The 26,034-nt window shown below is 45.1% G+C and overlaps 1 protein-coding gene across 2 annotated transcripts in view; it reads right to left on the bottom strand.

Moving 5' to 3' along the window:
• Positions 1 to 26,034, bottom strand: part of LOC144792296 (SEC14-like protein 2) — a 418,489-nt gene that overhangs the window by 60,908 nt on the left and 331,547 nt on the right. For both annotated transcript variants that reach the window (XM_078667243.1, XM_078667244.1), the window contains exon 11: positions 10,100 to 10,269. In XM_078667243.1, coding sequence (XP_078523369.1) covers positions 10,100 to 10,269 — 170 coding nt within the window. The remainder of the gene's footprint in view (positions 1 to 10,099; positions 10,270 to 26,034) is intronic.

The following is a 26,034-nucleotide window of genomic DNA, read 5'->3' as shown; positions in this document are numbered from 1 at the left end:
GCTACCGGCGTTGAAACCGACGTCGATGGTGACACCGTCGACGGAGAGCCAACCATAACAGGCAGTAAAGGCTTCTTTGAAATTAGCTTTACCTCATTCTTCGTCATCGACGATGAAGATTTCTTCATCGAAGATCCCAACGACGATGATGTTTTTGCTGATTTTACCTCAGGAGACATTGATGGAAGCTTCCTGAAGGCTTGCTTGACTTGAGGGGGTGATTTCGATGGCTCAGAACTGGTCTTTTTTGTTGGCTTTTCCCCCAAAGCATGTCCCTTACTCTCCTTTTCTCTAGCTTGAGGAGATTTTGAGGGACTGTGCCCAGAAGACCCTTGAGTGGCAGCAGCGGTGCGTCCATTGGGGCGTAGGGGCGTAGCCCCACCAGCCACCATGGACGCATCGCGGCCGCCGGCCTATCTAAATAAAAGACATTGCGCTGAACAATCAGCCGCCGGGAATGCGCAGGGGGGTGTGGCCTGCTGCAGCTTGAGTGACAGACACTCAGGCTGCAGCAGACCGTAGTGGGCAGTCCCGCTGGGGAACTTATAGTGCGCATGCTTGGGAAAGTTGAAAACTTTCCCAAGCATGCGCACTATAAGGTCCCCAGCGGGACCCAGGGGTGCTGTTCGCCTGCCACAGCCCGGGTTTACAGAGGGCGACAGGGCGAGCAGCAAATATGCCACGCTAGCCAATCCTTGCGCTGCTGTCCACCGGTGCAGCATCCCATTGGATGCCGCGCTTGGGGGTGGCGTGGCAGCACACACACTGTCTGACGCACGCACTGCTAGGATGTCGGCGCCGCGGTAAGAAAACTTTGGGAACCTTTCTCCCGTTATTGGTTTTTTTTTCAGGACGACTTGTAAAAAATGTTGTATTTCCAAAACCTAATGCATTTACCAATGCTTTTTAAAACCATAACGTACAGCCTGTTGTGTAAGCTGCTCGAGCCCGTCGTCCATTACATGAAGGGGGTCGGAATATTCCGATTTTAGCTGTAGATCGCAGAGCTGTCTTTAAGGTTCCACTGAGCTCTCAAGAGATTTCTGTAGACAAAGAGAGCGTTACACATAAAGCATAGCAGTCTCGGTTTTCAAACAGCACCACTGTCTCGCACTGATAGCACCGATTTTAACTAGCAGATCTGTACCCAGGTAACATAGAACCTACACTGCCTGGCTTTGGTGTGACACAGAAACAACATGGCCCACATTTACTAAGGCTTTGCTGTTTTGCAACGTGACGGTGACATGCAAAGATTTTCACTTTGTAGCGCAAATGTTTTGCGCTGGGAAGCTGCCCTTTTTTGAGTAAAAAGGCGCTTTGCACTACTTTCGTGATTTGGACGGATCAGTGCATACCCCTATAGGTTTTTAAAACGTCACCTGCTACGTTACCAGACTGGAATAAACATAAAAAAATAACACCACCTTGAAGCAGGTGTTAACAAGGTGAAATGCGTTCATATCTCGGAAACGCCCACGCATTGCATGTGATGTGTGCTGAAGTGTACAGCACACACCCAACGCCCCCATGTCCCTCGACTACAGTCGGTGCTATTCAAATTCTCAAAATAAATAAAGTAATACATCAGTAATAAAGAACAGCAATGGTGGGAATACATAACAAGAGCTGCGGCAATGGAGGGGGTCTGTTTACTAACAGGAAGCAATTCTGAAAAGGGAACGTCTTCAGTCAGTTTTTTATTCTGTAGACCAGGGTCTCTGTTTAAGGGGAAAGAAGAAATGTTTTAAACCTTTGTGATTTTTTTTTAAAATTCCGAGGAGGATGAATGAATTCCTGGAGGAATCGGAAGAACCATAAATATTGTCGAATATAATTGATTATAGAATTAAAAATTAGTACGGCATTTTCAACATATTGTGGTTACGCTTCTTGTTTTTAAAAAAAAAATAGAAAATATTAATGATAATACAGAAATAAGAGACAATTCAATGTGCCCTTCACCTTGTTTAGTAGAACAGATGGGTCAAGATGAAATGTTCTGCAAACTTAAGGCTATGTCGTTCATAGATAAAAACAACACACAACTACTCATTACTTTAAAATGCTTAGTAGATTTAATCACTTTCATGCGTGCTTCTCTATTTCTCCCCCCTGATCCACATCCACCTATTAATGAGTTAGTTCCAGAAGTAAACTGTGGACCCGGGTCTGTGTGCGGCAAATGCTGGCGCGGATGCACCGAGTGGATGAAGCTGGTGCCATGATGGGGCGGCCTTTGTGCCTCCTGGCTGCACAGATGCAGTTCTTCATTAGGGTGCCCTTGCAATGCCAGTGTCACTTTGAGACTCTGTTTTCTGTGATTTGTTGCCAGCTCTCTCCCTGTCCAGAAAGCTGGATTGTGGCTATAGACAGCAGCAGGGACATTTTAAGGATTTTGCGGGCCCTGGGTCAAATGTATTTAGGGACCCATTTTCGGAACAGCTTTGATTTTAGGATCCAGTTTCATCTCTTTCATGCCCTCTTGGGTCAGATTCTAAATGTGATATTCAGGGATAGTGATGTGTGTTTTCAGTCTTGTAACACAGCAGCGGCTCACTAATATCTCTGTGACACCCACCCATTTCTCACATGTGAGGTTCTGTATTGATCTAAAAGAATATTTTGTATGGATTTTGCATGAATCATAAACACATTTTGTCTGCAATATGTCTGTAATAGACTTTCATAATATTAACAATAAATGATAGAAAAACGCTATGTACAACAATCTGTTTAAATATTATTCAAGGTTGTCAGGGCAAGACTCTCTGCAGAACAGAGCTGGCTCTATGGGGGGGGGGGGGTGGGGGGGGGGGGCGCTAAAGGCAGAGGCCCCAGGCCTGAGCCCACTTTGCCCATGCCTCAAAACATCTCTGCTTGACAGGCAGCAGGCCATGTCTGAACTGGGGTGGCAGAGTGGTCTAAAGAATGGTGATGGATTAAACCCAGATCTATTGACTGGGTGTGAGTGTTTGATTGGTTCAGATGCTCCGTCCATCACCAACCCCTTTTGTACCGCTTTGTTCGCCATAAGTTGGCAGGGTATGCTCAGACGCGAGTCCCTTGCTCACTTTGCCACTGGATTCAAGCAAGCCTGGCTGAAGACAGCTCTAATGCCAGAAACCGGTCCTAGGAAGCAGATGTTTGTACCAGTGATGAGGTTGATCAAATCCATGTGTTGTGAGGCAGGAGGTGGGTCTTGCAGTAGGGTTAAAGGAACAGGGGCAGCGGGACCCATGGGAGTAGGAATGTTACCAGCATCTGAAAGTGATCACATGCAGTAGTCTGGGCTTGGTGTGTTCTTGTTTGCAGAACTGCTGGCGAGAGTTGCCTGTAAGCCCTGTCTGCGCAGTGTTTATATGTACGTCATGTTTGCTGTCAGTTGACCTCTGTTGCAAATGTATATTAAACAGTTTTGGATGGGAAGGGAGTTCTGCCGAATCCCAGGATAGTACCTATTGTATTACGAGGGAAACTGGGAATTGCATTTATATAGCGCCTACTACCCCATGCCATTCGTTGGCGCGCTTCACTGCGAGTATCCAGTTGTTCTGACTACCGTCCTCAATGTAGCATCCTTGTTGGCTAGGCTACCCCGGCATTCGATGGCGGCTGTATAACTAGTTATTTTTATGTAATTAAAATGATAATGGAATCGATTATGATTTCCAAAGTCGTCCTAAAGAACATTGTAACAGAAAGGTGTTTTTTTTCTCGCCAGTGCACTTAAATTGGTGTGAAATCCCCTTTTATTTAGCTCAGCGGGTTAATACATCTGCTGCAGAAATATGCAAGTGCAGATCGATTTGAAGCGCCCCAAAGGGCTGACTAAGAAGTTCGTTCTTCTGTACTTAGGAAGATTTCCTTTTTTTACTAAGGGGGGCGAGTATATCTTTTGCGACCGATACCCACATCTGGGTACATTGCCTTCCTTCCCAAAATCCCATCAGTGCCCTCTAAATGAGCCGAACAAAGGGTTAACATAAACGTCTGTAAATACGCGATGATATGTAGAGTGCAGGAAAGCGATTATCAGCTTTACTTTGAGACGCCTTCACTGCACCTTGGTGTAAAGGTCACTTCCGGGATTGTGGTGGTTCTTTCGAGCTTGTGCCGCATACTTGGCTCTGGAATCGACTAGAAAAGTCCGGGGTGTCTGAGAGCGCGAGTGAGTGGGTGTGTGAAAATTAGATGCACGCTGCTTCCAGCGCTGCGGCCGCGCCATGTGATCTTGTGCATGCCCATCCCCCACTGTGACCCCTGTCATTCTTTGTGCATGCTTACTGTAGTTCGTTGTCACACTTGTTTCGCTTTTGCCAAGAGGGACATGTTTTTAACGTGCCTTTTTATTCTTCCTTTTTAGTTTGAAAGATTGGAAAGCCCGCATGAACTACTTCCTGCAGCATTCCCCCGCTTTCAACGACTCCCCGAAAACCGTCCAGGGCAAGAAGGGCAAAAAGTACGCCTATTGCAGGTAAGAGTGCCACTACCTTGTGTGTACATATTGCATCTCGGGTGCTGAAGTGCACTTTATACTTTGCTTTTGGGTGACACCAAGTATTGCTGGTTTAATTGGATTCAGTTTGCTGACTTGTGATGCACAGCTTGATGGGTGCATGCGTTTGTTTTCCTGTGACTAGTTTGTTCTGATATAATTGTCTTATTTGCAATAGTTTTCAGTACACACTTTGCTCAATCAGTTATGATTTTGTGTGACTACCTGGATTCCTGGAGTGCCTCTGACTTCGTTCTGTTTCTTTACTTTTTATGACTGTTGGTCCTGCGGGGAAACATTTTCAATTTATGTTGTCTTGTTTACTGGGAGCATTGCTTTTATTTTCCTTTAGTGTAATAGGCTGGCTGGTGAAGTGCACTTCCCATAGTGTGCAGTCACTTCAATTTGCCTTTAGGTGACTACCTGGCTTGATCGTGGTTTTCTATTTGATTTCATGTAAATCCTTGTCTTGATGAGTGCATTGGTTTTAGTTTGTTTGAGGTAACTGCTTCACATGCTGGTTTCATCACACAGCTGACACCCACCCTGAGAAAGCCAGAGCTGCCCTGTTAGTGGTATCAACACCAGTGCGCGTAGGTTCCTTACAGCTCCTTCACTTGAAGTGGGTTACCACCTACCCGTTACTTTTTGTATCCTGCTCGTACCAAGTCAGATCCAGATCCAGACCCAGACCAGTCCCCACAGTTGCTCCGGATTAAGGGACATTGTCATGTCATCTCAGGCGCGATGTAAATACTCCCAGTGAGCTGAGGACTCTTTTGGCTCAAGAACCAACTAGCTGGAGACCCTTGTGGTTGTTTAAAGATTTAGGATCAGCCTGTAACTCAGTCTTGAGCTGGGTGGGTGACCTCGATTACAAAGTGGCTGTGCCAGATGTCCCATTATGACCCCTTTTGCCTGTCTCCCTTTCAGACACACAGGGCATAAAAGTGGGGGGTGCTCAACCCTGCCAAAAAACTGAGGGGTGACCCTAAGAGCACAGCTGCCATCCTATCAGTGGTGGGATGCTTTGGTGTGCTGGTCTGGTTTTCTGGATGCATTGGCTCAAGTTTTTTCCCATGTAATTGATTAGGTGTCTTGGTAAGTTGCTTTTATGTGAATGTCTGACTAATGACTGCGCATTCCTTTCAGTGTGTACTTGCTTCAGTTTACTTTTTGAGTCACTGTCTAGTTTGCTGGATGTATTGCTTTCATTTTTCTTTCATTAAACTGTTTGACTTGCTTGGTGCTTTTATGTTGGTGCCTGCATGCTGAGGTGTACTCTTCTTCAGTTTAAATGTATGTAACTGGCCTGTTGACTAGCACCCTGCTTTCAAAGTGAAGGTTCACAGGTTCACACTTGCTTTAGTTTACTTTTGTATGGTTGACTGCATGCACAGTTTTGCTGGATGCATTGCTTTAAGTTACTACTTGATGCATTGCTTTCAGTTTGCTTTCAAGTAATTGCCTCTCATTTTCCCAATGCTTGTGAAGGCTGTTTCCCAACTGCTGAGCAACTTCTTCTACTCTTAGAGCTGAGATTTTCATGAAAGTCTTATAGTCTGAATTCAGCACCTGAGCGTAATAGGACGGAATGTATGAAGCTCTGTGGTTATACTGAATAAGCAGCTACCTATGTTATGCCATCTATTAATGTAATAACTGCACTTTCACAATTGCTTTATTAACCTTCCTGCTTTCTCAAATTTGCTTGAAAATGCATGATTTGTCTTCTTTTTCTTCAAAATTTTCGTGGGGGGGGGGTTATCCCCCCTAACCCCCCTTTTGGGGTTCGGCTCGCTCGCTGCGCTCGCTCGCTACGGTGCTGGATGCTAATTACTTTGCGCCCCACCACTTTCAAATGTCACCCACCGCCCCTGTTGAGTGGTCTTTTTGAGGGCCTTCTCAGGACGTTCCTCTGAGGAATGAGCATGAGCAGATTTCCTTCTTTTCTGAGATCTCCTAGATGCAGAAGAGGATGCCTCATCACCATCACTGGACATAACCTCCTTTCTGGCTTTTAGCTTTTAAAGCCATATCAAAAGGCGCCCTTCACGATCCCTCAGGGTTTTACTTGAAAAGGTACGACATACCTTACAGTCTTTAGCTTGATGGTCCAGATAAAGACAGTAAATACAATCAGCATGAGGGTCGTCAGTGTAGAGCCTCTTCTTGGAACAGGTGGCACAGGCTCTAAATAAACCCCTTTTCTCCTTTCCAGACATTCTTAGAAGAATGAACTAGTAGGCAGCAATAAAGATTATGAATTCAGATGAAATCCACAGAACAAAGTTCCCAATCTCAAGTAGAAAGAGAAGATTTTGAGCAGAGCTCAAAGGAGACTCCCTACTAGCACCATGGGCAGTAGAAAATCTGAGGGGCAAAAGGTTCTCTCAGGAGTGTTCTAGAGGGTGAGAGGTTCTGATTGGTTTAGGGACAATGTTGGTCTCTTTTACATAACATATGGGTTGCAAAATGGAAATGGGCCTAGGTCTTTTTTCAGTTTGCTATTTATCTAAGCATTGCTTTTTTATATACTGGGGACTCCCATCTCGACGATGGGGAATGATTCAGGCATGTGAATCTATGAAAGCTCCAATACTGGAGTAAATAGAGATTTATTTTCTCTGTCAGCCATGGTGACAATTGGTTGTCGGGACAAAAGGTCTCCCTGGTCCACAAAATAGTAATCTTCCCTAAAAACAACACACAGTACCTCAGTGCTGAAGATAGGCTGGTTCAAACCAAGGGCAGACTCCGATAGTAGCAATTTCAGGTTCACCGAAGAGTCAGAGCAGAGCTCTGTCAGGGGATTCCCTCACAGTGCTTAAGCTTCCGCCTCATTGGCTGAGGCTTGAGTTCTTTCAAATGAGGTGGATGTGCTATTAAAGATACAATGTTGTTTCTTACCTATGAACAAGGGGCATTGTATATTGTATGCTGTATATTTTTACACCGATTACTGCTATATTAATGTACCAGGGGATTCTTAGCCTGATGACGGGGAATGATTCAAGCATGTTGGAGAAAAATTGCCACGCAGTTACACGCCATTACTTTCTGGAAGCTCTATCAGATGGTGAAACAGCAGTAGGACAAGCAGTTATTCGCACTCTTTTGCAATATGGTGTTTATTTTCTTTCCTAGCCACAGTATGCAATGTTCATGCTGATTGTGCTTGGTACCGTTTACTAATCTGATTCAAGCTTGTGAATCTATGAAAGATCTAACGTTGGAGAACAAACAAGTTAATAATCTGTACCTAAAGATTTCAAGCACTGTTAAACTTTCACAGATTCACATGCCACTTTTTCTCCTTCACTTAAGGAGACTTACCTATGGTTATAGTTTTTGTGTATACATGTACTAGAATAATTTGATTTGAAGATGGATGACCTCTGGAAGGTGTGGATTAGCGGACACTCATCACTAAATTCAATGTATTTTCAATACGGCGAGTGTGCAATGCGAAGAGTTGCACAGGTTAAAATACGGTGAATCAATAGGCTACTCCTCGTTTACAGTCGGTCTCCCACTTGTCAAAAGGAAATGATTTAAGCATGTTAATTTGAAAGATACTTTACAAGCTATAACATTATTACTGTGATGTAATTTAGGTTTTAATAATTCCAACTTAAGGAAATGGGAGAGACTCATGGACAATTAGCCATCCGATAGTCATACGTTGGATCTCTCAAGAATTCTGAATGACTATGATGATTTTATGTCCCAAGAAGTATTACCTACTTTGGACAGTAGGGGGAGATTTTGGATTAGTTACGGCGGATGGCTTGTGAATGTGACAATGAGGTGCATCATTAAACATCATTTTATGTCCAAAGAAATACATTTTCCCAAATTCTCTAGGATTGTAACTAGAATACGAAATGATCCTGCTCTCCAGTATTTTGAGTATTTGTATGCTTTCAGGAGGAGGAATACAACATGGCTACTTCTCATACTCAACAATATTTCTGTGCTGCTCCGCTGCTTTGAAAGGGAGGTATAGAAATATACTCAGCCCATAAAAATATAGCATACAACAGCATTTCTTTCCTACCCTTACTGGGGGCAGAAAAGTACAGCGGAGCTGAAACAGAACAGCACTGCCAAGGATCTGCACAAAACAAGAATAATATTCAAGTTTGTGGGAGCTGAAGATGCACATGGTCCTGCAAGAGAGTATACAAAAGGCTTCCTAACAAAGAGGGCTCTTGACAATGTCTGCTCGCGTTAGTGCTTCTTGGGAGCGTCTATGTATGCACAGGGCACTTGTGTGCCAGCCAGTATCTGTACATGGAGGTGCTTTGCAGTGTCTTTCATTCTCAGCTTCGAATCAGTCCATGGCAATGATTATGTGGGCGCTGAACCTTTTATTAACATAAGTGCCTATGATGTTGAACGGGGATGCTGTTTCTCATCTTGACTTCTCCTTTTGGTCCTCGAACTGCAAAAATCCTCAGAGTGAGACTGGAGCACTGGTAGAGGGAGCAGCCTCTCCTCACCCCTCAGATCTTTCAGAAGGAAGGGATTCCTGTCTTTTTCACTTTTTTCTTAGTCATACAGGCAAAACTTCTCAAGCTCTCTCAAGGTGCCACTGAACAGGAAGCTGCGGAGACAACATCTTCTGGGACTATGGGATTCTGGTAGGCTTTGGATACAGATCAAGTGGAGATCTGTTCTATCCATTTTTCTGCCACATTCTGGGCATTTTACAAAACGAAATGGCACTTTTGCAAAAAAAGAACACATAGAAATAAGCTAAGTCCTAAAGGACATCGATTGAACCAATTAAAAAAAGGTTCTGAGGGTTTCTGCGCGGGAAAAGGCTTTAAAAGGGTGAGCTCAGTGCTCCAAGATTGTCAGCAGGAGCCGTAAATAGAAGTGAATTAACTGAAACCTACAGGGCATGATGGGACATTGGAGGTCTATGTGTCCTGGAAGGTGCAATGTCCATTGTCAGTCTAACATAACAACAGTCTATAAAACTGCACTGCCTAGACTTTCCCTTTCATTCACTTTATAAGAAAATCAAAAGGCTTTGTTAACAATGTTTTATAGCTTTCACTTTTATTCCTTTCAAATGACTTTTCAAGGCAATATGTATTTTCCCTGCTTTTAACATGAATTAATGGAATGCCAATATGACCTGTTAAGCTGCTAAATTATAAATTGGTTTCTCCTGTACCTCCTGGCTTTCCCCAGTAAGGTAAAGATGTACATAAAATGTGACTTTCGAAAAAGTGCTATGAGTTCCCTGCATCAGTGCGAATGATTATCAATGAATGTCCCCAGAAGGAGAATACAGGACAGAACAATGTCGACCTTGGTCAGCCAAGCGAAGCCTCGGCCGTATGGCACAGCGAGCAGAAGACCCATGTCTGGGTGTCTATATCTTCCTTGAAGGTGGCCAGGATTGTTTAACACTTGTGTTCTCGTACGGAAGGGGTATGACCGAGCGTCTGAGGCTGGCATTTACCAGTGGCTGAGATCATTTCAAGGCCTCCATTTATGACTTTTTGCCATTCTCAGAGACAGGGCACGTGTGCGTATACAGATGGGAAAAAAGCTGAAATAAATTGTGGAACTGCATTAACTCACAAATGCCAGGCTCGGTGCAGGTGAGGGTGCCATCTTCTGGTACTAGATGTGCATTGTACCGGTCAGTGGTGACCACCTCAATCATATCTCCTGCTTTCTGGCGCTCGCCTGTCTTTGTTTTCTTGAAGACCCCAAAGCCAATGTCTGCTGAGTCCGACATGAACTGCCACCTGCGGGAGGAGGAACAAATAGGTGAGACGTGCTAATTTCACATTTTGGAGCAACATACTGTGTAAAACCAAACCAACACCTCTGATAAGGAGGAATAAATCTGGGAAAACCATATCAACAAGCCTGCGTGAAGCAACACTAAGGGGCAAAGAAAAACAACCACTCTCACATGGGTAAAAAACACAAAAGCACTGGGGTAAGCCACACCCACACAACACTCACACTGGGAAGTAACACACTGAGGAAAACCAAACCAAACAAATCGCTCCCGAACAGCAGCAACATACAAAAGCATGACAGAACAACTATTTAGTGATGGGGGCGACTCACTTGGGCAAACCATACTGGTAATGTACCTGGGGAGCAACAGCCTAGTACAAGAGAAACCAACAACTCAAATGTGTCAGAGAACATCAGGACAAACCAAAACAATAACAATAATCGGGGGCACAACACATACGGGTAAGCAAAAATGACAACTACCACGTTGGGAAACAATATACTAAGGCAAGAAAAACAACATCTGTGTAAGACACTGTGCTTTTACTCCCGGAAGCAAAATAGCTGGGCAAGCAAAAGGAACAACTATCACTCCTGGGAAGCAGCACACTGGTGTCAGTCAAATCAACAGCTGAATACATCTCAACACGTTTATAAATCAAAAAAGTTAAAATGAGGGCACAAGCTTTTCTCATAGCTCACATAGGCAAGTCGAACTAACTGTTCTCATCTGGGACAGGTACATTCTTAGGCAAGACAAGCTGCTTTTACATTTGGAAGCAACATACCTGAGAATGGAGAACTAACAACTCACCTGTGGAAGAAACACGTTTGGGCCAGCTGAATCAACAACTCTCACCTGAGGAAGGATCAATCTTTAGCAAGCCAATCCTATAAACCTCACAACAGGAGGAAAGACACAGAAGTGGGAACAGTGTCTTTGCAACTGGGAGAAACACACTAGGACCAGGCAAACCACTATAATCTGAGAGAGGAGCACATCGGGGATGCCAACCCAACAACACTCATGCGGGGGAAGAACACACATGCTGCTTACACATCTTAGAGGAATAAACCAGGGCAAGACACACATCCACCACTCTGACATGGTGGTAGGACACCCAGAGGCAAGCAAAATCAACAACTCTCATCTGACAGGAAAACGGCTGGTCAAAAACACTGGCGCATTTACATGTGTCCCCATCATATATCGGAACACAAATATGCCCTTTTGAACACTGGCAACATCCAGAAGAGGAAACATTTTGCAACTTTCAAGCACTTAGAGAAGGCCATATTAAAATATCAACGATGCTTCAATGGACAGAGTTGGTGAATGTGAACTTATTTTAGGAGACATGTTGCACATTAAGCCGACATATCCATCATTCCAGTTTTGAGAGAAGCACGTTATTCCACCGAGCACTATTCACAGCAACCTCGTGGATATAGAATGTTTTTCCAAGGGCCCTGTTCTTAAGGCTCTCTGAATCTAGTCTAAAGAAGATGCAGCAGATTCATAACTTGGCAGTCAAGCTGGTTTGTAAACTGAAGAATTCGCACAATGATTTAGCGATCTGTAACTCGTTACACAGGCAGCATCGTTCACCACAGTGTTCACTTCAATTCCTTGTGCATTGTTCAGTCTTTTTCACAGAACAGCACTTCTCTGTTTGCAAGATAGCATACAACCGTATACATCTCAGATTACTGCAATCTTGGGCGCAATTTCTCTTTTAGAGTCCAAGCTTTCGGCACGACCGTTACTGTGGCTTGGGAGTTGAGCGCTAGCTGAGGGATGATCGTCATCTACACCTTATGCCAGCCACCTTTGGTCTTAGAAGGCATTAAAACACATCTTTACTTTTGATTACTCCTTCCTACACCTAAACGTTATGTATGTCTAAATGTTGTTGGTATCTCACGCAAATGTGCACTGACAGATAGCTATCAAACAAGGTAAAGTAGGACAAAGGCACCCTCTGAAGCACGCCCATCACATGTTTTTATTCTGTAGTTTTTTTAAACGTTTGGTACTATTGTAAAAAAAATCGAAAGTAAGTGCCCATCAATAATAAACACAAATTAAGCACTGATTAAAATTAATGTTTAATGCCATCTTCTACCTAGATGCAACGCTATTGAAAACAGTTCGTTTCTTAAACCCCGAAGAATTGAAAAATGTTGGTTGCTGTTTGAGTTGCTGGTGTAGCAGCAATACGTTAGATTATATTACTGGTTTGTTGATACCACGCCCTATTCATCTCCACGAGGCTGTCTGTCTCCAAGTGGGAGAGCCAGAGGCACCATTGTAATGTCATAACGCCAAACACTTTAAACAAATAAGGCTAAACACTACTCAAACAGAAACCTTTTCAAAGCCTTGCATAACTAACGCATATATATTTCTGACGTTGGAGGTTACCACCTCTATGTTGAGTAGTCCTCCATAAGTCCATGACAGGCCGGTTTAACTGATTATTTTCTGTAGAAAGATACAGTAGTGTAAGTGTGAACCATATTGCAGCATTTATTGTGGAGGAAATGCCATAAAATAAAAACATTGACCTATAATCCCGCTGCAGAAAAAAAACAATGAAGGGAAAGGTGCCTATCAGGTTGAAAATGCATTAGCTGAACTCCGCATACACTGTACCTTTAAGACAGCCAGCAGCTTCCATCACTGAGAATACCTAGGATGGAGAACTAGAAATACAAGTACGCAGCATTTCCTTCTGCATTATAGGATTCTCACTGATGAACGCAGAATAGAGTAGCAAGCATATCCCAGTTTCGCGGCTGTTAATGCAATGAAAATATTTTATTAAATACCAATGAAGCATGCAGAAAAGTCAAGAAACATGTTAGGGTTAAATAAAGACATTTTGCAAGATTGCTTGACCCACTAGAGTATCACGTCTAGAGTCTTCATATAGACTAACGTCTAGTAAAAGTGTGAAAAGATTTTTATGTTGCTGCTTTACACATTTTTAAAAGGGGAACATTTGTGAACCAAGTGGTAGAAGCTGCTTTGGTTTGGTTTTTTACGATACGCTGTTATAGCAGCCAAATGCACTTTTATAGAGGAAAATTGCAGTTTTGAGTTTGCTAAATGCAGTAAATAAGGAAGGGCGGCATTTTCTGGGAATGATAATGGATTGTAATTCTTAGCATGACACCAAATTACAAATATTTTCCATTTGAAAGAATAAGACGTCCTGATGGATGGTCTTTTAGCTTCTCGGAGAATCCGCTTACAGTCCTCAGGTAAACCTAAATGTCCGTATTGTATGACCTCAGGAGTCATACTACAGAATTTAAGGATTGTACGTTGGGGTGGAACATTCTGCCTCCCATTCTGGACAGTAGGTTGTGATTGCATGGCAACTTCCTGATAGGTTTACGTGATAGGTGAAGTAGGTTCTATCTCTGCCACTCCGGAGCTATCAGGATCATGGTTGAATATGATTGTTAGCGTTTGATGATCACTGACAAATGAGTGGTTTTGGAGAAAAAGCATACTGTAATTTATTGTACTAGTTTATCAAAATATCATTGCCCTTTGAATGGGGATCCCAGAGCGTTTTTTAGGTAGCAACTTGGTCTATTCTAGGATAAACCCCGTCTTTGAAGATGAGGTACAAGACAGTGTCTTATTTATTTGGATAGTTTTTTACAGTGCATACTTGACCCTTTCGGGTGTCAGAACGCTTTACAGAGTTACAGAGAGCAGCACAGTCATAGCAATAAAATCAATATCAATGCATTGATGTCAACCAGAGAAGGGAGGGAATGCTATACAAGGTTCGTGGAGTAGAGGGGAAACATCAATAAAAGCCCAAAATAATGTTAAGTACAAACTACAGGAATAGGCAATGTCAATAAATGGGAGGGTAGAGTCAGGGCTGAATGAATAGAGAACCAAGAGGTCGCCGGTGAAAGTAGTCTCGAGTGTGGTGGAGGGAAAAAGGTTATCCTGGAATCAAGGGGAAGTATTTGTTCATAAGGAGTACTTTGACTACTTTCTGTTACTTGAGGGGCAATATGTTCCAAATTCTCAGGGCCATCCCAGAGAAGGATCGGTTGTAAACTTTCTTTTTTAGGAATCTCTGTGGTTTCAAAAGAAGGACAGGTCAGTATCGAGCCAAATCCCAAGATTTCTTACTTCATGACGCGGTGTTGGGGCCTCACCTAGACATGGGGGCCACCACGCCGACGACCAGACAGTTGGGTTCCCCCCCACCACGAGCACCTCCGTCTTGCTACCATTTAATTTAAGACAATTGGTGGACATCCAGGTTGCAAGATCTTGCATGCAGGCCCTGAAGCTGTCCATGGCAAGGCCGGGTGCACGCGAGAGGGAGACAACCAGCTGAGTGTCGTCGGCGTAGGATACAATTTGTAATCCGTGACCAACCGCAATTGGAGCCACTGGAGAGACATATAGATTGAAAAGGGTTGGGCTCAGGGGCGATCCTTGCGGAACTCCCTGACCCAATCCTATGTCTCTAGAATAGTGGTCACCTTGGCGGACTTGGAAGCTTCTTCCAGTCAGGAAGGATTGGATCCACTGGAGTGCGGCTCCCGTTATTCCTCCGCTATTCAGACACTGTAGCAAGGTGGAATGAGCTACAGTGTCGAATGCCGCACTTAGGTCCAATAGGATGAGGGCCATAGTATGACCCTCCTCCACTCCCTGCCGCAAGGTCTCCACCGCCATCAAAAGCGCTGATTCTGTTGAATGGCGGGGACGGAAGCCAAATTGGGTGTCGTGCAATAAGGCAGCTTTGTCCACAAAGTCCATTAGTTGCATATTAACCGTTTTTTCGGCCACTTTGGCCATATACGGTAGAAGAGAAATAGGCCGCAGATTTTCGAGATGATCAAAACTGATGCTGGGTTTCTTCCTAAGGGGTAGGACCACCGCCTTTTTCCAATCTATAGGCACGGTAATTGTGTTGAAAGACACGTCCAGTAGATGCCTGATGTAGGGTTCCAAGACCTCTAGGCTATCTGCTAGGCGTTTCGGTGTAGTAGGATCCCGTGGAGAACCCGATTTTACAGATCTACAGATTTTTAAGAGATCTTCTGTAGGTGGGGTGACGAAGTTGGTCAATCTAGGTTTATCCCCCCACTCCCTTGGGCATTCCACAAATTCAACCCCACTAATAGGTTGAATTGGAAATGCGGAATAGATCTTAGATATTTTTTCCGCAAAAAAGTCTGCAATCCTGTCTCAAGACTCGGGCGAACAATCCTCAGGGATGGTGACAGATTTTTCGTTAGCAAGAGTTTTGAAGAGCAAGAATAGCTCTTTCGTCGAGTTACCAGCTTCGCTAATTCTGGTGGCGTAATATTCAGTTTTAGACTTCCTAATTAAACCGTGGTAAAGTCGTCTCCCAGTTAAATAGGCATCTCTAGTATCTTTGGAGAGAGCCCTGCGCCACAGTCTCTCGGCTTTCTTCAATACAATTTTTGTGTCGCGTAGTTCCTCGTTAAACCAAGGAGCAGTTTTTTGGGCGCGACCGCCAAGTTTGGTTTTTGCCAGAGGAGCAGTACAATCGAGCGCTTCATCAATGCGCTTACAGAGATTGGTGTTTGCCGTATCTGCATCTTCACCCCCGGGGTCACCTCCAATAGTCAGCGCCTTGCAGAATTTAGACTGGGAAAAAGACGCCCATTTCCGCCTAAGGTGGTACAGTGCTGTAGGCTGTGGAGGTCTGCCTTCTGGAATTTGAATGGAAAAAGGAACCAAATAGTGGTCCGACCAAGGGATGGGGATGGGGGCCATAGCTTCAACTTCCCCCCAATTGACAAATATGGGATCAAGCAAGTGGCCTAGCTGGTGGGTATGACCCTTTACAATTTGGTTCAGTTGAAGGGCTCCTAATGCTTGACAGAGGCTTTTGCTAGCTTTGTCTGAGGGGTTATTAAAATGTAAAGTCAGGTCACCAAGTACCCAAAATTTGTCCATGCATAACACAGTCTGAATAATGCTTTCAATCAGACTTTCCTCAAACCCGGTCGCGTGGCCAGGGGGTCTATAGATCAGCATGCCTTTCAACGTGTAGTTGTTATTAACTTTTATCGTAAAACTCCCCGCCTCGCTATCCAGGATAGGGGAATAGTCCAGCTGGCATCGTAGATTATTTTGGGCCACGATGGCAATTCGCCCTCCTCTACCACTAGGTCTGTCCTGTCTATATATTGTATATCCCTCAGGGATTGCCTCTAGGGCATCTGGTGTGGATCCTTCGTCTAACCATGTTTCAGTTAGAAACACTAGGTCCCATTGTTTGTCGGTGAGGAGATCGTATAGGTCTAGCTTGTGTTTTCGAAGCGAGCGGACATTGATTAGTCCACAATGTAGGGTATAATCCGTAGTGGCCATCTTCTTTCCTAGATCATAGGAGAAGTGACAGTGTTCACAACCCATGTAGTTCTCTACTCGTAGGTTGTGCTTACATAGCTCAGCAGTATTGCAGCGGAGAGCTAGTAGTTCTTGCTTACTCCACCGTATGAGGTTGTTCTGAGGCCCTGGACCGCGTCCGATCCCGGACGGGCGCAGACGGGCTTGCCTTAGGCGCTCCCGCTGCGCTCGTCGGCTGCGCTTGCGTGTCGGGCCCATTTGTGGACGAAGTGGGCGTGGCCTCAAGGTGGGCGTGGCCAGCGTTCGAACCGCGATGGCGGCGATGAAATCTCTCCAGATTACAGCGCTAAGATCCGCTGTGTCAGGAGATTAGCAGGCGTTATGGCAGGGAAAGTGCCCAGGGTAAGTGCACAGGGATGTTAAAAACACAGAAAACACAATTCAACTTTAAAATATGTGCGAGCGTTCACTCCCGGCTTTTGAACAAGAAACATGTGGGGTTTGAAGTGGAGGGCTTTATGTGTCATGCAGGCAATTTTTAACTGAATTCTTGCTTCATATGGGATTCCAGATAAGAGGTGACATGGTTGTTTCTTTATGAGGCGGAGATGAGTTTTGCCACAGCGTTGAGGGAGGCTTAGTGGTGCCAGTTTGGATCTGGATAATCCAGAGGGGGTAGCACTTCCATAGTTTAATCTAGGAATCACTAAGGCTTGTATTGCATGCTTGAAATCCTTGGGGGAAGGAAGGGTTTTTGTTTTCTTAGACTGTTCATTTGGTGTTACGCTCCTCCGGATGGCGGCACTGAAACATCTGCTGAGTTAAGTCTGCTTGTTTGTTTTGCAGACCTGGCAGATGAGCTGCCTGAAGTGATAAATTCCTGGATATAAGTCAATGCCAAATTAGTGTGCTTTTAATGATAGAGTTTGTGATCTTGTTCCTCCTTGTTTGTTCAAACAGTACAGGGTGGTGGCATTGTTCATCTGTACTAGCAGTCTGTTCAAAGTTAGAGCTGGGAGAAATGCACGGAGAGCTAAGTGCACAGCTTTTAGCTCAAACACATTGATGTGATAAAGCTGTTGTTTGGGAGACCAATGACCATGAGCCCGTAGGTCGTTCAGATGAGTTCCCCATCTGGGGAGAGAGGCGTCAGATTTAATGGCCTGAGTAGGAAGATCATGTTGAAATGGGACTCCTTTGAGGATTTATGTTTGTTGAGCCTCCTGTGATGTGATTGATGAGTTTGTAGCATTAGCATCACATTGTTCACCCAGTCACTTAGGTGTTGTGACCACTAGTCTTCCAAGCATTGCTGTAGTGGTCTCGTGTAGAGATGAGCATTGGGTACTCAAAAAACGCACGGGACATCTAGCCAAGTAGAGAAGAAATTTTCCTTACTGATGGATTTGTGTTGTGTAATAATTGGAAACATTTCTGAGAAATGGTACTCAATCTGGCCTCCCAAAGGAAACACTTCTTCTTTCATGGTGTTTAAAGTTGAGCCTACGTAATCATAATTTTACTGGAGATGTAGATTTTTCTAGGTTCACACAAATTTCTAGTCAGACTAACAAATTGACAGTAAAGTTGAAGTCTTTTTGTACTTGATTAGCAGTATGAGCCTTTATCAACCAATGGTTTAAGTATGGGTAGACAAAAACGTTATTCCTCCGTAGGAAAGCTTGCGACTAATACCATACACTTGGAGAAGGTTCTTGGTGCACATTTGAGGCTTAACGGCAGTACTTTGTATTGGTTAAGAGTTTTTCTAACAAGGAAACCGACATTTTCTGTGTTTTTTTAACTATTGGGGTGTGGAAGTAAGCAGCCCGAAGATCCATAGAGCACATCCAGTCTCACTTCATTAGTTGTGGATAAATCCAATGCAGAGAGAGAATTCAGATTTTTTCTATTCTGGTGAACTTGTAGGCTAGTCTCAAACTGAGTACGGGCCTGAACTCTTTCTTTCGGCCTTTCTTGGTGACCCAAAAATATACTGAATAAATACCTTTCCCTCTCTGTGAGAAGGGGAAAGGTTCTATTGTTTGTTTTTGGAGTAAAGAAGTAATTTCCGCCTGAAGGTAAAGAAGTTGATGTTGAGGAGCCTATTTTAGTAGAATAGTGGAAAGAGGAGACTTGAACTGAAAACATTGTGTATTCCTTTTTTTAAGTTTATAATACAAAATTAAGAGTACAAGCTTTTCTCATGTGCAAAGGTGACAGAAATCCACAATCACAAAAAACAATGTGTCCTTGTCACCAATGCACACCAATGTACTATGAGCAGTGGGCCATATTACACATGAGAACAGCTTGTTCCCTTAATTTTGTACTTTTGATTATAAACTTAAAACAAGCATTTGCAATGCAATAGGTCTCACATTCACACAAGTTTGAGCTATTGCCATTGTAAATGACAATGCCTTTTATTTATGTTTTGTGTTTTAAAACATAAATAAAAGGCATTGTGATTTACAATACTAATAGCTTAAACGCTTGCAAATGCAAGACCTATTGCTTGCTAATGCTTGTTTTTTGTTCTCTGCAAAACGCCATAATTTGGCCCAACAATTATCATACCCAAACCTTTGTAAAATGAAAAGGAAAAGAAAAGCATTTTGCTACATGTAATAGAACAATGCTTGGAATTAAAGAATAGCTATCTCCCCGCCCCGTGTTAAGCATGCTAAATGGAAAGTTCGTCTTCAAATTAAGCACTGCAGGAATCTCATCTACTTCACCCAACTAGCGCTAAGAAACCTTCTGGGGTACATGCGCTTTAAATGTGTCACCAACATAACGTACATCTCGGTATCGCTTCATATCCTTGATGAGGCAGCAAAGAGCTCATGTTTGTGTCATGTTCGTTGCGCCATACTGGCGTACTTGGTTGACAGAGTGTAGAATGAGGCATTTGAGGGTCAGAGATGTGCTTCAGACATGAAGCAGGCAAGCGACACTGCCATGAGCATGAAGTCAGCAGAACATGTGAGAAACTAACGGAACCACGCAACTTCCCATCTTGTGAGGGAGTGGTCCTAATCTGATGGTCCTTGAGGGCAGAATATGTGATCCGCGGAGCGAAGCAAGAAGTAGCGTATGTGGAGTGAGCCTAGAAGCCCAAGACACTGTTTACCAGCATATATAGGAGAAGGTGTGGGCTCACGGAAATGGAGAACAGGGTTCGCATCTCGCATCCCGGCGTAGGCACAATGCCCTGTGATTCTGGGCAAACCACCTCACCTCTGGTGCTTAAATAGCAAACAAGGACCAATGGAGGGGCTAGCGGTGTGCGGTCCATTGCTGTTTTTTCTACAAAAGGGCTCCCTTGAGCCCCCCAAGCTGACGAGCTTCTGGATGACGCACCTGCGTACTGGGCAACGAGGCCCGTGACGGTTACGAGGCGGCCTTCTCTTCCACCCCTATTGATTTTCTCTACTGATGAGGGAAGATATCCCGAAACCCGGGCCATGTCCCGGGTCTAGAGATCGGGGGAACAACAAGTATCTACTTGCACCTACATAGGTGAACCACTTACGAACTTTCAGTAATTCTTCGAACTTCAGGCACTACACATACCAGAGTGCTTAGGGGCAAACCAGAGGAGGGGCTAGCGGTGTGCGGTCCATTGCTGTTTTTTCTACATAAGGGCTCCCTTGAGCCCCCCAAGCTGACGAGCTTCTGGACGACGCAACTGCGTGCTGGGCAACGAGGCCCGTGACGGTTACGAGGCGGCCTTCTCTTCCACCCCTAATGATTTTCCTTTACTGATGAGGGAAGATATCCCGAAACCCGGGCCATGTCCCGGGTCTAGAGATCGGGGGAACAACAAGTATCTACTTGCACCTACATAGGTGAACCACTTACGAACTTTCAGTAATTCTTCGAACTTCAGGCACTACACATACCAGAGTGCTTAGGGGCGACCCGGAGGAGGGGCTAGCGGTTTGCGGTTCATTGCTGTTTTTTCTACATAAGGGCTCCCTTGAGACCCCCAAGCTGACGAGCTTCTGGACGACGCACCTGCGTGCTGGGCAACGAGGCCCGTGACAGATACGAGGCGGCCTTCTCTTCCACCCCTATTGATTTTCTCTACTGATGAAGGAAGATATCCCAAAACCTGGGCCATGTCCCGGGTCTAGAGATCGTGGGAACAACAAGTATCTACTTGCACCTACATAGGGGAACCACTTACGAACTTTCAGTAATTCTTCGAACTTCAGGCACTACACATACCAGAGTGCTTAGGGGCGTCCCAGAGGAGGGGCTAGCGGTGTGCGGTCCATTGCTGGTTTTTCTACATAAGGGCTCCCTTGAGCCCCCCAAGCTGACGAGCTTCTGGACGACGCACCTGCGTGCTGGGCAACGAGGCCCGTGACGGTTACGAGGCGGCCTTCTCTTCCACCCCTATTAATTTTCTCTACTGATGAGGGAAGATATCCCGAAACCCGGGCCATGTCCCGGGTCTAGAGATCGGGGGAACAACAAGTATCTACTTGCACCTACATAGGTGAACCACTTACGAACTTTCAGTAATTCTTCGAACTTCAGGCACTACACATACCAGAGTGCTTAGGGGCGACCCTGAGGAGGGGCTAGCGGTGTGCGGTCCATTGCTGTATTTTTTACATAAGGGCTCCCTTGAGCCCCCCAAGCTAACAAGCTTCTGGACGACGCACCTGCGTGCTGGGCAACGAGGCCCGTGACGGTTACGAGGCGGCCTTCTCTTCCACCCCTATTGATTTTCTCTACTGATGAGGGAAGATATCCCGAAACCCGGGCCATGTCCCGGGTCTAGAGATCGGGGGAACAACAAGTATCTACTTGCACCTACAGAGGTGAACCACTTACGAACTTTCAGTAATTCTTCGAACTTCAGGCACAACACATACCAGAGTGCTTAGGGGCGACCCGGAGGGGCTAGCGGTGTGCGGTCCATTGCTGTTTTTTCTACATAAGGGCTCCCTTGAGCCCCCCAAGCTGATGAGCTTCTGGACGATGCACCTGCGTGGTGGGCAACGAGGCCTGTGACGGTTACGAGGCGGCCTTCTCTTCCACCCCTATTGATTTTCTCTACTGATGAGGGAAGATATCCCGAAACCCGGGCCATGTCCCGGGTCTAGAGATCGGGGGAACAACAAGTATCTACTTGCACCTACATAGGTGACCCTCTTACGAACTTTCAGTAATTCTTCGAACTTCAGGCACTACACATACCAGAGTGCTTAGGGGCGACCCGGAGGAGGGGCTAGCGGTGTGCGGTCCATAGCTGTTTTTTCTACATAAGGGCTCCCTTGAGCCCTCCAAGCTGACGAGCTTCTGGACGACGCACCTGCGTGCTGGGCAACGAGGCCCGTGACGGTTACGAGGTGGCCTTCTCTTCCACCCCTATTGATTTTCTCTACCGATAAGGGAAGATATCCCGAAACCCGGGCCATGTCCCGGGTCTAGAGATCGGGGGAACAACAAGTATCTACTTGCACCTACATAGGTGAACCACTTACGAACTTTCAGTAATTTTTCAAACTTCAGGCACTACACATACCAGAGTGCTTAGGGGCGACCCGGAGGAGGGGCTAGCGGTGTGCGGTCCATTGCTGTTTTTTCTACATAAGGGATCCCTTGAGCCCCCCAAGCGGACGAGCTTCTGGACGACGCACCTGCGTGCTGGGCAACGAGGCCCGTGACGGTTACGAGGCGGCCTTCTCTTCCACCCCTATTGATTTTCTCTACTGATGAGGGAAGATATCCCGAAACCCGGGCCATGTCCCGGGTCTAGAGATCGGGGGAACAACAAGTATCTACTTGCACCTCGTTAGGTGAACCACTTAGGAACTTTCAGTAATTCTTCGAACTTCATGCACTACACATACCAGAGTGCTTAGGGGCGACCCGGAGGAGGGGCTAGCGGTGTGCGGTCCATTGCTGTTTATTCTAAGGACCAATGGAATGATGCAACTGCATAGCTCGAGCACTTTCTGCACTAGCCACATAATCCATCCACTGTTACAGAATTTGCAGATTAAGGGGAAATGTTAAGAGTATAGCCAACTAACATTTACTGTGTGCAGACTGTAAATACAGCCCCGGGGACTACATTACAGCAGTCAAAGTATGCTGCCCGAGAGACAGGCTGGGGTTTCTTAAACGATTCAGTCTGTTTGTGAGCGGTACTAAAATTACATTGCGCTTCCTAGCATGCCTTGTGTCGCTGGTGGAGTAAGCCGGCCCCAGGTTTTGTTTCTGACTTCCATCTGGTTACAGACTTCATTATAGCAGCTATGTTGGTGAAATTAGGAAATAATTGGACATTATCAACCATCTACGGAGAAGTGAGAAGGGGCGAGGCAGACTGCTCTGTGAGACCAACGGCTTCACACACCCCACGTTCGCACACATTCACTTTTTCCCCCACACAGCGTTTGAAAAAAAACCCAAGTTCGGACGAAAATAAAGTTGCGGACGCTTTTGTAAACGCGTGCTGTGCTGCCAAATAAAAAAATACCCTTAATAGATTTATAAATAATTAAAAGGAAACATTTTACTGTGCCATTTACCTTGCTTGCCATTGCCGACCACTGGGGGCGGGGAGAGAGTGTCATATGTAGGGGTGTGCATAGTTCGAAGTAGCGCTACGCGTAGCTACGTGAAGTGCACTTCGCACTACGCGAACTGCGTAGTAGCATGTTCGCACTGTGCATGATGTTGTTTTCAATGATTGCACAGTGCGGACAAGCATCCGGCACTGTGCAATCATTGAAAACAGCATCTTGCACAGTGCAAGCTGTTCTTTTCTGTCGCTCGAGTAGATTTTTACTCGAGCTGCAGCTTTCTCAACGCGGACTGGTAGTTTCTCATCGCGAGCGGTCGCGAGCATGCGCGACCTCTCACAATGAGATACATGACCTCCCCGCGTTGAGAATTTCGCCGGGAGGTGTATTTTCCATGCTCGCGATCAGCAACTTGATGTTGCTGATCGCGAACAAGGAAAACTTCTTGCGAGGATGTCATTTTGCTTGCTCGCGATCACCAACTTGACGTTGAGAACCGCAAGCAAGCAAAAAATTACCGCTGCACTACGCTACGCATGTTTGCACTGTGCTACGTGCAGTTCGCGTAGGGCAAAGTTGCGCAAACTTTGCAAACTACACTAGCGTAGCGTAGTGCTTTGCCCAGGGTTAGTCATATGAGTTCGGGACGGAACAATGCTCGAAGGCATAGAGGGTGGCTGTATGAAAGTGCGGTATGGGGCACTGTTATAAAATAAGAAATGGATGTGTTTAACTACCCTTTTACATAAAAAGTGCAGTCTGCACGCTACAATGAATGTGAAAGTGTGCATGGCGCGCTCAATTTTGCAGGAAAGTATGTCCTGCATGCAGTAGTAGAAACTCATTAAATAAAGTAGTGCTTACAGACAAAAATAAACGTACTCTGTAAAAACCTAAGTAAAAAGTCCAGTCCTTATGGGCGGTAACGAATGGAGACAAGGCAGTACCCAGGAGGGACTAACAAGCTTCAAAATGAATCAGAAGCCAGCATTTACGAAAGACAATGACACAAGGCAATCAAAACAAACATTTGCAATGCAATAGGTCTCGCACTAGGAAAGTTTGAGCTATTGGTATTGTAAATGACAATTTTTTTATGTGTTGGTTTTGAAAATAGCGAAATTAATAGCTTTGTCATTTACAATGCCAATAGTTTTAACTTTTGCAAATGTGACACCTATAGCATTTGTAATGCAATGTGTGTTGTATTTACGTGACTTAGATGTATTAATATTACAAATAACAATGGCTTTTAATTTTTTTTAATAATTAATACTTAAATAAAAGCTATTGTAATTTATAATGGCAATCGCTTCAACTTTTGTAAATAACTTTTATGAAGATTATGTTCAGTGTATTTTATTGTGACAAAAATCCAAGAACAGAAGTTAAATATTAACATTTATTGTGACATATGTAATAAAGCTTGAAACATTGAGAGAACATATTTGAACCAGTTGTTGTTGAATGGTTGCACAGATTGATGCTGTGGTGGCGCTGAGTGATGTTGTGGTGGCGACGAGTGATGCTGTGGCGTTCAGTGATGCTTTGGTAGCACATAGTGATGTTGTGGTGCCCCTGAGTGATGCTGTGGTGGTGCTGAATGATGCTGTGGTGATGCGATAGACAGATAAAGTGAGGGCGATAGATAGAGGGAGGGCAATAGATAGAGATAGGGCGATAGATAGAGGGAGGGTGCTAGATAGATAGAGGAAGGGCGATAGATAGATAGAGGAAGGGCGATAGATAGAGGGAGGGCAATCGATAGACAGAGGGAGGGTGATATATAGATAGAGGGAGGGCGATAGATAGATAGAGTGAGGGCGATAGGTAGATAGATAGATAGATAGATAGATAGATAGATAGATAGATAGATAGAGGGCGATAGATAGATAGAGTGAGGGCGATAGATAGATAGACAGATAGATAGAGTGAGGGCGATCAATAGATAGAGTGATGGCGATAGAGTGAGTGCGATAGCCAAATATATTCAGGGCGATAGATAGATAGACAGCTAGATAGAGTGAGGGCGATAGATGGATAGAGTAAGGACGATAGATGGATAGAGTGAGGGCGATAGATAGATAGATAGATAGAGTGAGGGTGATAGATAGACAGATAGAGTGAGGGTGATAGATCGAGTTAGAGCGATAGATAGATAGACAGAGAGATAGAGTGAGGGTGATAGATAGAGTGAGGGCGATAGATAGATAGATAGATAGATAGAGTGAGGGCGATAGATAGATAGATAGATAGATAGATAGATAGATAGATAGATAGATAGAGTGAGGGCGATAGATAGATAGATAGATAGATAGATAGATAGATAGATAGATAGATAGATAGAGTGATGGCGATAGATAGATAGAGTGAGGGCGGCAGATAGAATGAGGGCGATAGATAGATAGAGTGAGGTGGCCTCGTGGTGGTGGCCGTGGTGGTGGTGGACATGGTGGTGGTGGACGTGGTGGTGGATGTGGTGGACATGGTGGTGGTGGAGGTGGTGGTGGTGGACGTGGTGTTGGTGTATGTGGTGGTGGTGGGTGTGGTGGTGGGTGTGGTGGACGTGGTGGTGGTGGTGGACGTGGTGGTGGTGGATGTGGTGGTGGTGGATGTGGTGGTGGATGTGGTGGTGGACGTGATGGTGGTGGACATGGTGGTGGTGCACATAGTGGTGGTGGATGTGATGGATGTGGTGGTGGTGGATGTGGCGGTGGTGGTTGTGGACGTGGTGGAGGTGGTGGTGGGAGTGGTGGTGGTGGACGTGGTAGTGGTGGTGGTGGACGTGGTGGTGGACGTGAAGGTGGATATGGTGGTGGACGTGGTGGTGGTGGACGTGGTGG

The sequence above is a fragment of the Lissotriton helveticus genome, chromosome 11, assembly GCF_964261635.1.
Source record: "Lissotriton helveticus chromosome 11, aLisHel1.1, whole genome shotgun sequence".
NCBI classification, from domain to species: Eukaryota; Metazoa; Chordata; class Amphibia; order Caudata; family Salamandridae; genus Lissotriton; species Lissotriton helveticus.
This window is presented reverse-complemented; position numbering and strand designations above follow the sequence as displayed.